The sequence below is a fragment of the Lepidochelys olivacea genome, assembly GCF_965140295.1.
Source record: "Lepidochelys olivacea isolate rLepOli2 genome assembly, chromosome: 5".
NCBI lineage: Eukaryota > Metazoa > Chordata > Testudines > Cheloniidae > Lepidochelys > Lepidochelys olivacea.
This window is the reverse complement of record NC_140415.1, coordinates 22130494-22145143: the sequence shown is the minus strand read 5'-3', so window position 1 is coordinate 22145143 and position 14650 is coordinate 22130494. Positions and strand designations below refer to the sequence as shown.

The window sequence follows — 14650 nt, the reverse complement described above, 5'->3', positions numbered from 1 at the left end:
TGCCATGCTTGGCTTCCACAGGTATCAGCTAGATGGAAAAATGAAGGTTAAACTGTATAAATGTACTTTGCAAATGCTCTGACGTGGAGCTAGTATGAATTACGTCAAAGTCTCTGGTCACTTAATTTTTTTAATTCATGTTAACAGCTAACTTAAACAGAGAGCCTTAAACAGAATAGGAGTCCATAGCTCACCCAAACACACAAGAAACAACGTAAGTATTTTACATGAGAGGCAAATGGAAGTCATACCATCAGAAAGCTGAGTGAACTTTACAGCTATAATAAACGTCCATATGATTGTGAGTCTTTGCTCTGATGTATAAATGGTGAAAGATATTTTGAATGTCAGGTCGGCCAGTCCTATCAAGCATCAGGTATCACATGAGTGTGAAAGCCACGCAGAGAAATAACTTCATGTGGGCCTGGCACCCGTTTCAGTAAAATACCAGATTAAGCAGTTTCTTGGCTGAATTTAGGTAGGGGGGGAATTCTAGAGCCATTTGTATAGGACACCTACGTTTAGCATTCTAGCCTCTGTCCTAAATCCTTATTTTAAAAGTAATTTACACAAAAACAGCTTTAAAAAAACCCAAATCTAGCTAGTCAACAGCAGACCTCTCATCACACGCTGCATCAGATAATTCAGGGTGGCCTGCTCCCTAATAAAGAAGTAAAGTTTTGGCTGAATTGATCTATTCCACTTTCAAGGTAATAGAGACAGTAACTCAGCTTCCCCCTTCAAGATGAGACTTAGGAAAGACAGATCAATTTTCCATGCCACATGCTCGTGAGAAAATTGTTGATACATTTCACCAGTATAGCTCAATCTTCATCTCTTGCCCATTATCACAGTACTGGCAATGACTCGCTTGTAAGGCAAGTTTTTAATGACAAAAAACTCCACCAGAAACTAGCATACTTAACTAGCATAGTTAATTTGTGAATTAAATCACAAACCTGTCCAGGGGGAAAGGGGAAATTTAAGCTCAATGTGACACCAGATGTGCAATATTCATCCTGTAAACTAGTTTGCACATCCATAATTTGTCAATATCCAGGGGATATCATTCTAAATTTAAACTTATTAAAGTTAGCCCTGTGTTGCAAAGTACACTTTTATCTCAATCCTGAAATAGCTTATAGTTGCCATTTTCTAACTTATTTCTCCCTGTCATTGTCCACATATTGCTCTCCCTACACAATACATGAAGATATATGAAGGGGCAAATCCTGCAGTATTTATTCAGGGAGAAGTTCCACCAGAGGTGTTCACTAACAGTTCTGTTTGAGTTCTGCCTGAATTGGGACTGTGACGAGTTCAGTCACAGAGACTCTCTTGGGACTGTCACTGGATGTGCTGAAATTACCTCTGAGCCCGTTTTCCCTGCCAACTTGGGACTCCAGAACTCTTTCTTGTCAAGCCAGACACACTAGGCTGCTGCATCACAGACCCAGGTCTGGTCCACACCCCCAAAGCTGCAGACTTTAACCAAAAACTGCTCAACAGGTTACTTGCCTCCTGCACCCAGATACCCAGTTCCCAATGGGATCTAAACCCCAAATAAATCCGTTTTACGCTGTATAAAGCTTATACAGGGTAAACTCATAAATTGTCCGCCCTCTATAACACTGATAGAGAGATATGCACAGCTGTTTGCTCCCCCTGGTATTAATCACTTACTCTGGGTTCATTAATAAACAGAAGTGATTTTATTAAGTATAAAAAGTAGGATTTAAGTGGTTTCAAGTAATAATAGACAGAACAAAGAAAGTCACCAAGCAAAATAAAGCAAACACACGCAAGTCTAAGCCTAATACATTAAGAAACTGATTACACTTAAAATCTCACCCCCAGAGATGTTCCAATAAGCTTCTTTCACAGACTAGACTCCTTCCTAGTCTGGGCCCAATCCTTTCCCCTGGTACAGTCCTTGTTAGTTCCAGCAGACATCTTAGGTGGAAAGCAGGGGTGTTCTCATGACTGGCAGCCCCCTTTGTTCTGTTCCCACCGCCCATTTTATAGCTTTGGCACAAGGCAAGGTTCTTTTGTCTCTCTGGGTCCCCACCCCTCCTTCTAAATGGAAAAGTACCAGATTTAAGATGCATTTCATTACCAGGTGACATGGTCACATGTCACTGTAAGACAGGGGTGAAAGTAAGTTGAGTGATTTACCAGTACGCTGGGGCCAGCTCTGGCCCCCGGAAGGGGCGGGGCCTAGGGTGGAAGGGGCAGGGCTGAGGGGGTCAGAGCCAGCCCCAGCCCACCCTGTAAAGTAAGTGCTCCCCCTCCTTCTCCTCTTCCTCCCCCCCACCACCAGGGTAGCAGCAGCAGCAGCCTGGGGCTCTGGAGGCTATTTAAAGGGCCTGGGGCTCCCCTGCTTCTAGTGCCCCAGTCCTTTAATTAGCCGCCGGAGCCCTGGGGAAGTGGCGGGGCTCCAGCGCCTATTTAAAGGACTGGGGCAGCAGAGGCAGCTGGAGCCCCGGCCTCTTAAATAGCCCCTGGAGCCCCCGCTACTCCAGGGCTCTGGGGGCTATTTGAAGGGCCTGCAGCTCCCCTGCTTCTACCGCCCTGGTCCTCTATATAGTCCCCGCAGCAGTGGCGGTGGGGCTCTGGCGGCTATTTAAAGGGCCGGGGCGGTAGAAGCAGAGGAGCCCCGGCCCTTTAAATAGCCGCTGGAGCCCCGCAGCCACTACCCCAGGGCTCCAGCAGCGGGGCTCTGGAAGCAATTTAAAGGGCCTGAGGCTCCAGCCACTGCTGGGAGCCCCAGGCCCTTTAAATTGCCCCTTGGGCAAGCCTCGTTCTTCATTACCCTTGGGCTGGCCCACACATACACAGCTAAATAAACCATCCACAACCAATTGTCCTAGTCAATGGGAGCCATCAAGATTCTAAACCACCATTAAGGGCCCACACTTTGCATAATTACAATAGGACCTCAGAGTTATACTTTATATTTCTAGCTTCAGATACAAGAATGATTCATATATACAAATAGGAGGAATATATTCAGTAGGTTATAATCTTTGTTATGATATCTCACAAGAGACCTTTTTCATAAAGATATTCCAGTTACATTGTATTCACACTCTTAAGCATGTTTCCATAAAACATATGGAGTGCAACGTCACAGGGACCTTAGGATTTAACACTATTTGATGAACCCTTGGCCACTTGAAGTTGCAGACAAGCAACTGCATCAGAAGTTCATGGCATATCTTTCACTAGAGTTCCCAGCTTCTTTCTCTACAATCTAACGGTGACTTATAAAGACAAATTTAGTTCGAGTTCTTTTTGTTTCTTCATTACGTATACAGAAGGGCTAATATTGTGGTGTTAGCTTTTTTTAAAAGCTTTCTGAGCTTGTTTTTCCACATTAGAAATTCAGGTTTGTCTACCCTAACCCCATATAGAGAACTACTGCAGAACTAGCAGGACAACATCACAAGTACCAAGGAAGTGAAAACCACCACAACTTGGGAGGGAGAGGAAATTTTATTACCATCTATTTAATCTAAAAGCTTGACAAAAAGTTGGGAGAAAAGATCTGTGTTAAAGGTTCAATACCCTGCTCCATTTAAAAAAACATGGATAACATTTATTTTCTCCCAGTCTTAGTCTTGTTTATTTATATTGCAAGGTTTTCAGGACAGGGATTGTTTCTTAGTCTATGTACATACAGCGCCGGGCTTAACAGGGTTTCAAGTTGGGTTTAGGCTTCTAGACATTACTGTAATACAAATAAATTATTACTACCCATGTAATTTAAGGCTGAGAAAGCTCCCCCCTCCAGTTTCCTGGTTTTCCAGTGAGACCTTCAGCAAAAAAAGGAAAGACAGGACCTGTCAGTCCCAAGGTAAACAAGCAAGCAGAAAAGGAATTTATTTATATGTCTTGAAGAAGCAAAACAACTTTTTCCTCATTTGTACATCATCTTTAAGTTGTAGGAGTACAAAGTTAACAAAATATAGTGAGTGTAAAGTTGCAAATGCATGTAGCACAATGACTCAAAGGGCTCATTCGTGATTTTGTAACCAGTTAGTGGCAGATAACTAGCTGGTTACAAGTAATATTGTTTCCTCACAGCTTCTTTTCCGCCACTGCAAGTAGGTTTGTGCATTTACATCTGCTACACTACCTTACTGTATTGGTGCATTCTGGGAAACACTACACAGCGCTGACTCTTGCTTAAGTGGTTTTTTCCCTAGATCACAATTATGCATGTCCCATTACCAAAACAAGCAACACAAATGCAGCAATCTTTAGCAAATAATACACCTTTTAATATGAAAATACATAGCAGTATTTAGCAGAATACTATACATTTAGGTGTGGTTAAAAGAGGCTCAAAGATTTTATCTGTTCACTAATAAAAGCAACAATACCTTTTACTCAAAGCCACAGGATGTGTTGGCGGGTGTTTAACTCACTTCCTCCTTCCCCCCATATACATGCTATTTACAGTGAAGTCTGCTTTACTGTCAAATAGGACTTAGTGATCTGGCAGAGGTGAAAGTTAACGTCTGAGTGTTCTTGACTCAAAAAATGTTTTACTAAATTAGTTGGACAGATCATGACTTTCTTACCATACACTCCTTTGTCCAAAAGAAGTAAAAATTCATCCACTGCATTCCGCATCTCAGATTCAGTAAGATCCAGCAGAGAAACAACTTTGAAATCCAGCTGTCTCAGCAAGTTGGTCAATTCATAGACATCCACCATTGGAGCTTTCAGCTGAGGGTGATTCCAATAGCTCATGTTTCCTATTAACAGAGCTACCTTGTCAATTGCTGTAAAGAAATGAACATATTTTTATACATTTTTGAATCAAATATAAGGTGTTTTTTTTTAAAAGATGAGCTATTCTCAAATCTAAGTGCATGTGCAATATTTAGTATATTGTAGTATTTTATGCTGACCATGAACAACAGATTCTCTCATTAAAACCCAGATCCTGCACTGAGAAGTGCATGACAGATTCCCAAGCTGCACAAGCATGCACACAGAATCACTGGCCTTTAAGTTAGGAAGTTAGACTCTGATCCCACAAGTGACTTTTCATACATGCAGGGGGAGTCCAGTTGACTTCGATGTGTGTATTTGGGGGAGGGGAAAGAGGGAAAGTGCACACCTTCAAAACTGCTTTGGAAGCAACTGTCTGGTTTTATTTGACTATTAAATTATACCTTTTCACCTCCCCCAAAAAGATTCACAGCATCTTTATCTTTAAAACTTTTTTTGCAGCTGAAAAGCCTCCAAGGCAGAGGTGAGCAAACTACAGCTCGCGAGCCACATCTGGCCACGGGACCATCCTGCCCAGCCCTTGAGCAACCAGCGGGGAGGCTAGCTCCCAGCCCCTCCCCTACTGTTCCCCCTCCCTCACAGCCTCAGCTCGCCACCAGCACTCTGGCCTGCCGCTCCTGCAGCACAGCACAGCAGTGTGGCTGTGAGCTCCTGCTGTTCTGAGCGGCATGGTAAGGGGTAAGGCCTGAGGAACGAGGTCCAGATGATGAACAGGGCCTAATAACATCAGCCCCACTATCAGAGGCTCGTTCACCTGCACATCTACCAATGTGATATATGCCATCATGTGCAAGCAATGCCCCTCTGCCATGTACATTGGTCAAACTGGACAGTCTCTACGTAAAAGAATAAATGGACACAAATCAGATGTCAAGAAGTATAACATTCATAATCCAGTCGGAGAACACTTCAATCTCTCTGGTCACAAGATTACAGACATGAAAGTTACGATATTACAACAGAAAAACTTCAAAACCAGACTCCAGCGAGAGCCTGCTGAATTGGAATTCATTTGCAAATTGGATACAATTAATTTAGGCTTGAATAGAGACTGGGAGTGGCTAAGTCATTATGCAAGGTAACCTATTTCCCCTTGTTTTTTCCTCCCCCCCGCCCCGCCCCTGTTCCTCAGATGTTCTTGTTAAACCCTGGATTTGTGCTGGAAATGGCCCACCTTGATCATCATACACATTGTAAGGAGAGTGATCACTTTAGATAAGCTATTACCAGCAGGAAAGTGGGGTGGGGGGAGAGAAAACCTTTTGTAGTGGTAAACACCCATTTTTTCATGGTTTGTATGTATAAGAACATTTTCTGTATTTTCCACAGTATGCATCCGATGAAGTGAGCTGTAGCTCACGAAAGCTTAAGCTCAAATAAATTGGTTAGTCTCTAAGGTGCCACAAGTACTCCTTTTCTTTTTGTGAATAAAAAAAAAGAACCAAGGCTCCGTAGATACCTGTTCAAATGGCAGAAAAAATTAAGCCATTTGCTTCCAAGTCTATTTATTGTTTGGGCTGTTCATAGTTTTCGAGTGAAAGAGAGAAACAGGTCATTTATAGGAAGTGCTATAACTAGCTAAGCTACAGTATAATGAAAGCCATTTTAGAGAGATACTTAAAAATTACACACTTTCAGGGCTTCAATAACCACCTATTTAGATGTTTTGTACAATGTTGTGTTATTAACACTTGCCTATTTATGCTGACCACACTGCATTTTTGGACTATTCTTACTTAACACTACAAATTAGGAGCCATAAATTAACAAAACAATTTACATGCCATCAAGTCTAATTAAATTGCTTAAACATACACAAGTTGAATTTCCATGTGCTATTCTTATGGTAAGAAATTGAAAGGTACTGGTCTATTTTGCCAGTAGAGTTTATTAATATCTTGGATATGAACTCAATGCTTTTTCTAGAAAGGGTTTAGTGCAAGGATGTTTAAATAAATCCATGTAAAGAGCTTCTAGTTAAGGTCATGGAAGCACTAACTCTCAACTATGATTTTAAGGGAAGAGGAGGTTGTACCTGGAATTTGTGTATTAGTTGCTAGTAAACTGGCTACCAGAATTAGATCCTATTATACACAATTTAATATCTGAAATCACACCACGCTAAACTTTGGTAGCAAGCTTATTAACTCTAGCCAGTGATCATTCAAAACTGTTAATAAGAGAGACTGAATTGCATGATTCAGCACATAACTTCTGCCCAGTATCTGACTGTGATACTTGTAACAGGGAAAACCACAAAATTTGTAATGAGGTACGGAGTTTCAACTTGTACTGAGTGTCAAGATGTACGAGATCCATTTTATTTCTACTGTGTGGATTCTTCTGTATAACACAACTGAATTGGCTCAGGCAAAAACAGCAATCAATTTCTCTCTGTAGTGACTTATTATGGCATGGACGCCTGTCATTATGCACACAGCTTGTATCTAGCTGTTTCAACAAAATGCTTTGACCTTTTATTGTTACAGTCTATGTTTATTCCCTTTCACAAGGAAGGTTCTTAGCCAAAGAATCCAATTCCAGTGGACGTTTTCAAGCTACCTCAAGGCCAAATCCCCAAAAATGGACAATGGAGTAAGAAATTCCCCTTGTCTAAAAGAAACTGAGCATCAAAGTTGTTGCTTAACTTAGACATTAGGAATTCTTTGACTGTAACAAACACGGTACCAGAGGTGCTATGATGTGTCTATGCCTGTAAGCTATGAGGTTCTTTTAATTGTCTATTTATAAACTTTATGATTTCTGAAAATCAAATGTTCAAATCAGGTTGAACATAGGCATATATTTTGTATCTGCCATTCCGGACACCTAATAATCAATCAAAGATAGACTACTAAGGCAATCAGACTGTCAAAAATATATAACTTAGAATGTTTGCAACGAAGAGGTAATTTGGCCTTTTTTTGGGGGGGGGGGGGAAGGGAGGGGGGCTGATCAGAGATTTCCAGCCCAAATGCAACGAACCCACGCACAAAATAGAGTACTGAATAAGGCCAAGTGGTATGGTTATATTTCACAAGAAGGTCAAGCAAGAAAGATTTTACAAGAAGATGGAAGTTCAGATGTGCTAACAGGGTGGTTTCAAGTTAATAATAATAATAAATAAATAAATGACATGTCCCAATTAGATAGGTCCCTTGTAATGTGTAGAGACCCCCTTTCACCTTCTCTCTCCCCATCACACTTATTTTTTTCTTTGAAGAACAATCTCTACTTACAAGATTAAAATCACACAATAAAGTTAGGAAACATATTATACCTTTAGTAGGGTTGCCAGGCATCCAGTCGATGGTGCAGCAAGGGTCCCGGGCTAAGGCAGGCTCCATGCCTGCCCTAGCTCCTCACAGCTCCCAGAAGAGGCTGCCAGGTCCTTACAGCCCCTAGGCGCATGGGCAGGCAGGGAGGGAGGCTCTGCAGACTGCCCCTGCTCCCGTGCTGGCTCTGCAGCTCCCATTGGCCAGGAACCATGACCAATGGGAGCTACAGAGGTGGTGCCTATGGGCGCAAGAGGCTTGGAGCCCACACCCTGAACCTCCCTGGCCGTCCACTGTACCTAGGGGCTGCAGGGGCCTGGAGCCCACACCGCCAATCCAGAGCCCATACCGCCGCTGCATTCCAACCCCATGCACCAGCCCCATCCCCTCTCCCACACCCCAAACCCCTTATGCCCGGGGGCCCACCCCAGAGCCCGCACCACCAGCCGGAGCCCTAACCCCCCTCCTACACCCCAACCCCCTACCCCAGCTCAGTGAAAATGAGTGAGGGTCAGGGAGAGCGACTGACGGAGGGAGGGGGATGGAGCAAGCAGGGGTGGGGCCTTGGAGAAGGAGTAGGGGTGGGGTAGGGATGTTTGGTTTTGTGCAATTAGAAAGTTGGCAACCCTAATCTTTCGTAAAGTATGGCAGAACTCATCTAATAAGTGTATTGCAACACTTACCATGACACTCAAACCTTGTGTGTGTGCAGTCAGTGCGCACACATTTCCACCAGAAAGTATTTGTTGCAGCCAAGATATTCATGTACTGACTGAGGAACACCTATTATTATTGTGTTGTTTATTTTTATTTAATTAAAAAAAAACCCTTGCTTTCCACCTTAATCTGAAGGCATAGGTGATCATGTAACACAGAGGCAGGCATGAGGGAATACCAGAGAGATTCATACAGTGAGCTATTCGGTGCTAATAAACAGATTTATAACTCAGGTGTCCTATACTAAGGAAAAATAGAGGAAGAGACAAAAGTTTTCACTTATCGGACAAATTACAACCACCTTGTGTGTGAAACAATTCTAATTCTACCATCTTAGATTGTCAAACCATTCAAATACTGCACCAACATACATGTTGAGACCACAGACAGAAGGAGCTAGAAATTATGAGACCCGAAAGGCAATTCTATGCCAATTAATTTAAAATACTTAAAGTTTGCTAACCAAAGAACCAATAAGCTGCAGAGATTTTTATACCTCTCTTAATATAGCCATTAAGTATACTGCAGACGTATTGCCCTAGCAATTTCTTGTTCAGAATATACATTATTTATCATGGATATGAAACTACTCACCAGAAGGCCTGTCAGCTGATTGCTCTTGAAGGTCTATTTAAAAGAGAGGAAAAACATGGATCAGTAGTTTCAAATGTAGTTGTGTACATTAGAGAAACAAGTTGTGCATTTGTTTAATTTAAGACAGCTCCCTATCTCAGCTAGTTCTTTTCTATAGCTTGGTGTGGTCTTTATTTCCTTTCTAACTTTGCAGCACAAGTTTTCACTCTTAATGCCTAGCAATATGAGTTATTTGCTGTTATCCTAATTTCCCACCTCCAGCACATTTGCTCTAGTAGGATATGTATGGTGGGGGGGATTTTACACCCTGAACCTGAGATGGCAAGGAAATGTGGATTTTGATCTTACAAACTACATGTTAGTATTTTCAATAAAATCTGAAATACTGTACAGTATAGCCTCTCTGATCAGATGTATTGCAGGGAATCAAACAGATCATGAGTTGGGTTATGTTCTATATTTAGCAAGGTTGAGAATTTTGCTTTGCTAGAAATTTGCTTTGCTTGAAATTCTTTAATTTTTATTTCACCACTTGCAGTGGTATGGAAGAGCTAACAATGATATTCAGTGCTGAATAACAGGTGGGTGAAATGCCTACCCCTTTTGTTAACATGCATATATCATGACAACCCTGTCAATAGATTCTCTTGGAATGTAAATCAAAAGTAAACCTGTCTTCTGTGTCCAGCACAGGAATTATATGGCCTTTATGATGTGACATTTTTGGGAACCAGTGTCTGGGATAATTCCTAATGGAGTAATATTTGAATCACCAACACAAACAAATGTGTATCAAATTACATTATTTGATCTCTACTTTGATTGACACTATATCATCACAACCATTTTTATGTTTGGCAGCCAGTCACCTTAACTCAGTAACACTTCATTCTTAGCAGCAAAAAGGAGTACTTGTGGCACCTTAGAGACTAACCAATTTCTTTGAGCATAAGCTTTCGTGAGCTACAGCTCACTTCATCGGATGCATACTGTGGAAAATACAGAAAATGTACAGAAGATGTTCTTATACATACAAACCATGAAAAAATGGGTGTTTACCACTACAAAAGGTTTTCTCTCCCCCCACCCCACTCTCCTGCTGGTAATAGCTTATCTAAAGTGATCACTCTCCTTACAATGAGTATGATGATCAAGGTGGGCCATTTCCAGCACAAATCCAGGGTTTAACAAGAACATCTGAGGAACAGGGGCGGGGCGGGGGGGAGGAAAAAACAAAGGGAAATAGGTTACCTTGCATAATGACTTAGCCACTCCCAGTCTCTATTCAAGCCTAAGTTAATTGTATCCAATTTGCAAATGAATTCCAATTCAGCAGGCTCTCCCTGGAGTCTGGTTTTGAAGTTTTTCTGTTGTAATATCGCAACTTTCATGTCTGTAATCGTGTGACCAGAGAGATTGAAGTGTTCTCCGACTGGATTATGAATGTTATACTTCTTGACATCTGATTTGTGTCCATTTATTCTTTTACGCTGGGCATCACAAAATGGGGAAGAGATGGCCAGCCCTCTGTGGAGATAGAGGTGGTTAGGGACTATTTAGAAAAGCTGGACGTGCACAAGTCCATGGGGTCGGACGAGTTGCATCCGAGAGTGCTGAAGGAATTGGCGGCTGTGATTGCAGATCCATTGGCCATTATCTTTGAAAACTCGTGGCGAACGGGGGAAGTCCCGGATGACTGGAAAAAGGCTAATGTAGTGCCAATCTTTAAAAAAAGGAAGAAGGAAGATCCTGGGAACTACAGGCCAGTCAGCCTCACCTCAGTCCCCGGAAAAATCATGGAGCAGGTCCTCAAAGAATCAATCCTGAAGCACTTGCATGAGAGGAAAGTGATCAGGAACAGCCAGCATGGATTCACCAAGGGAAGGTCATGCCTGACTAATCTAATCGCCTTTTATGATGAGATTATTGGTTCTGTGGATGAAGGGAAAGCAGTGGATGTATTGTTTCTTGACTTTAGCAAAGCTTTTGACATGGTCTCCCACAGTATTCTTGTCAGCAAGTTAAGGAAGTATGGGCTGGATGAATGCACTATAAGGTGGGTAGAAAGCTGGCTAGATTGTCGGGCTCAACGGGTAGTGATCAATGGCTCCATGTCTAGTTGGCAGCCGGTGTCAAGTGGAGTGCCCCAGGGGTCGGTCCTGGGGCTGGTTTTGTTCAATATCTTCATAAATGATCTGGAGGATGGTGTGGATTACACTCTCAGCAAATTTGCGGATGATACTAAACTGGGAGTGGTAGATACGCTGGAGGGGAGGGATAGGATACAGAAGGACCTAGACAAATTGGAGGATTGGGCCAAAAGAAATCTGATGAGGTTCAATAAGGATAAGTGCAGGGTCCTGCACTTAGGACGGAAGAATCCAATGCACCGCTACAGACTAGGGGCCGAATGGCTAGGCAGCAGTTCTGCGGAAAAGGACCTAGGGGTGACAGTGGACGAGAAGCTGGATATGAGTCAGCAGTGTGCCCTTGTTGCCAAGAAGGCCAATGGCATTTTGGGATGTATAAGTAGGGGCATAGCGAGCAGATCGAGGGACGTGATCGTTCCCCTCTATTCGACATTGGTGAGGCCTCATCTGGAGTACTGTGTCCAGTTTTGGGCCCCACACTACAAGAAGGATGTGGATAAATTGGGGAGAGTCCAGCGAAGGGCAACAAAAATGATTAGGGGTCTAGAACACATGACTTATGAGGAGAGGCTGAGGGAGGATTGTTTAGTCTGCAGAAGAGAAGAATGAGGGGGGATTTGATAGCTGCTTTCAACTACCTGAAAGGGGGTTCCAAAGAGGATGGCTCTAGACTGTTCTCAATGGTAGCAGATGACAGAACGAGGAGTAATGGTCTCAAGTTGCAGTGGGGGAGGTTTAGATTGGATATTAGGAAAAACTTTTTCACTATGAGGGTGGTGAAACACTGGAATGCGTTACTTAGGGAGGTGGTAGAATCTCCTTCCTTAGAGGTTTTTAAGGTCAGGCTTGACAAAGCCCTGGCTGGGATGACTTAACTGGGAATTGGTCCTGCTTCGAGCAGGGGGTTGGACTAGATGACCTTCTGGGGTCCCTTCCAACCCTGATATTCTATGATTCTATGATACGTAGAGACTGTCCAGTTTGACCAATGTACATGGCAGAGGGGCATTGCTTGCACATGATGGCATATATCACATTGGTAGATGTGCAGGTGAATGAGCCTCTGATAGTGTGGCTGATGTTATTAGGCCCTGTGATGGTGTCCCCTGAATAGATATGTGGGCACAATTGGCAATGGGCTTTGTTGCAAGGATAGGTTCCTGGGTTAGTGGTTCTGTTGTGTGGTATGTAGTTGCTGGTGAGAATTTGCTTCAGGTTGGGGGGGGCTGTCTGTAGGCAAGTACTGGCCTGTCTCCCAAGATTTGTGAGAGTGATGGGTCCTCCTTCAGGATAGGTTGTAGAGGTTATAGTTGGGGGCTGAAGTGACCAGAACGCCACTAGCCATCACCTTCAGCCCCCAACTAAAACCTCTCCCTCCACTGTTCCTCAGACGTTCTTGTTAAACCCTGGATTTGTGCTGGAAATGGCCCACCTTGATTATCATACACATTGTAAGGAGAGTGATCACTTTAGATAAGCTATTACCAGCAGGAGAGTGGGGTGGGGGGAGAGAAAACCTTTTGTAGTGGTAAACACCCATTTTTTCATGGTTTGTATGTATAAGAACATCTTCTGTATTTTCCACAGTATGCATCCGATGAAGTGAGCTGTAGCTCACGAAAGCTTATGCTCAAATAAATTGGTTGGTCTCTAAGGTGCCACAAGTACTCCTTTTCTTTTTGCGAATACAGACTAACACGGCTGGTACTCTGAAACCTGTCATTCTAGCAGCAGATAATCTGCTAAAAACAGCATCACATTGAAACATCTCAAATACAAAGGTCACATACAGGAAGCCAAAAAACAAACAAACCAGATTTATTTTTTAATATTAAGTGGCTTGCTGTAGTTTTGCAACTATATAAACTGATTTGCTGGGTTATCTTCAAATTATACTAATTTATTTTAGTGCCCTCAACATGACAGTTAACATTTTTAATAGATATAGGTGTAACGCTGGCAAATCAGGTGCCAATTTATGCCAAGGTCCCCATGCCTCACTTGGATACTAACAAACATATAGCTGGAATCAGTCTGGTTCACCTGTGTGTTAATATTCATGAAATAGGTATTAGAGTTATAAAAATATGAATAGTGTTTAGGCTTCATTGAATTGTAAATTGCTGCATGCAACAATCTTACTTACAATATCATCTGTATCCCATATTGTAAGGTAATATTTGAGCATTTGCATGATAAGCCTCTGTAACTATGTAAGTCATCAGACAGTAGAGAAACATTAACTAGAGTGAAAAACTAGTCTCCAATAGGACGTTATCTCCCACCTGACAAAGAAGGTCCATCAACAGCATACGAACTACTGTAGAACATTAGAGGACAAAATACTTTGTTGCTCCCCTCCCCCCGCCCTTTCCCCATGAAAAGGAGAGGTGCAAGTGAATTCCTTTCACCAGCTAAATTTGCAACTTGAATCAGAAGGGGGGCGGGGGAGGAGAATAAAAAAGCCCTAACAAGGAGAAAAACTGTATCTCTTTGCTGCTCTAGGGGTGCAGGATTTCTAGGCATAAGCATGGCATCCCCAGCTGCTTAGCCCGGGTTAGCCCTAAGGGACATAATGTTTATTATAAAAGCTTCTATTACCTTTTGAAACTTAAGATAGGAACTCATTTGGGTATCTACATCTACCTGCTTTAAACTTGTAAATAATGCTTATTTCCTTTTCCCAGTTAATAAATCTTTAGATAGTTTATTATAGCATTGGCTACAAGTGCTATCTTTGGTGTTATATCTAAAGTGCAAATGACCTGGGTAAGTGATTTGTCCTTTGGGACTGGGAGTAACCTAAATATTATTAAAAAGAAAAAGGAGTACTAGTGGCACCTTAGAGACTAACAAATTTATTTGAGCATAAGCTTTCGTGAGCTACAGCATCCGATGAAGTGAGCTGTAGCTCACGAAAGCTTATGCTCAAATAAATTTGTTAGTCTCTAAGGTGCCACAAGTACTCCTTTTCTTTTTGCGAATACAGACTAACATGGCTGCTACTCTGAAACCTAAATATTATTGTGATATTTGATGTAAGGGATCATCTATCACAAAGATAAGCTTACCTAGGTGGCAAGATAGATCAGAGTCCACAAGAGGACTGTC

The 14650-nt window shown here is 42.3% G+C and overlaps 1 protein-coding gene across 2 annotated transcripts in view; it reads right to left on the bottom strand.

Annotated features, from left to right (window-relative positions):
- MALT1 (MALT1 paracaspase) overlaps nucleotides 1-14650 on the bottom strand; it is an 80336-nt gene that overhangs the window by 28959 nt on the left and 36727 nt on the right. For both annotated transcript variants that reach the window (XM_084629501.1, XM_084629502.1), the window contains 2 exons: nucleotides 9390-9422; nucleotides 4587-4790 (listed from right to left, as the gene is read on the bottom strand). In XM_084629501.1, the coding sequence (XP_084485627.1) occupies nucleotides 4587-4790; nucleotides 9390-9422 (237 nt within the window). The remainder of the gene's footprint in view (nucleotides 1-4586; nucleotides 4791-9389; nucleotides 9423-14650) is intronic.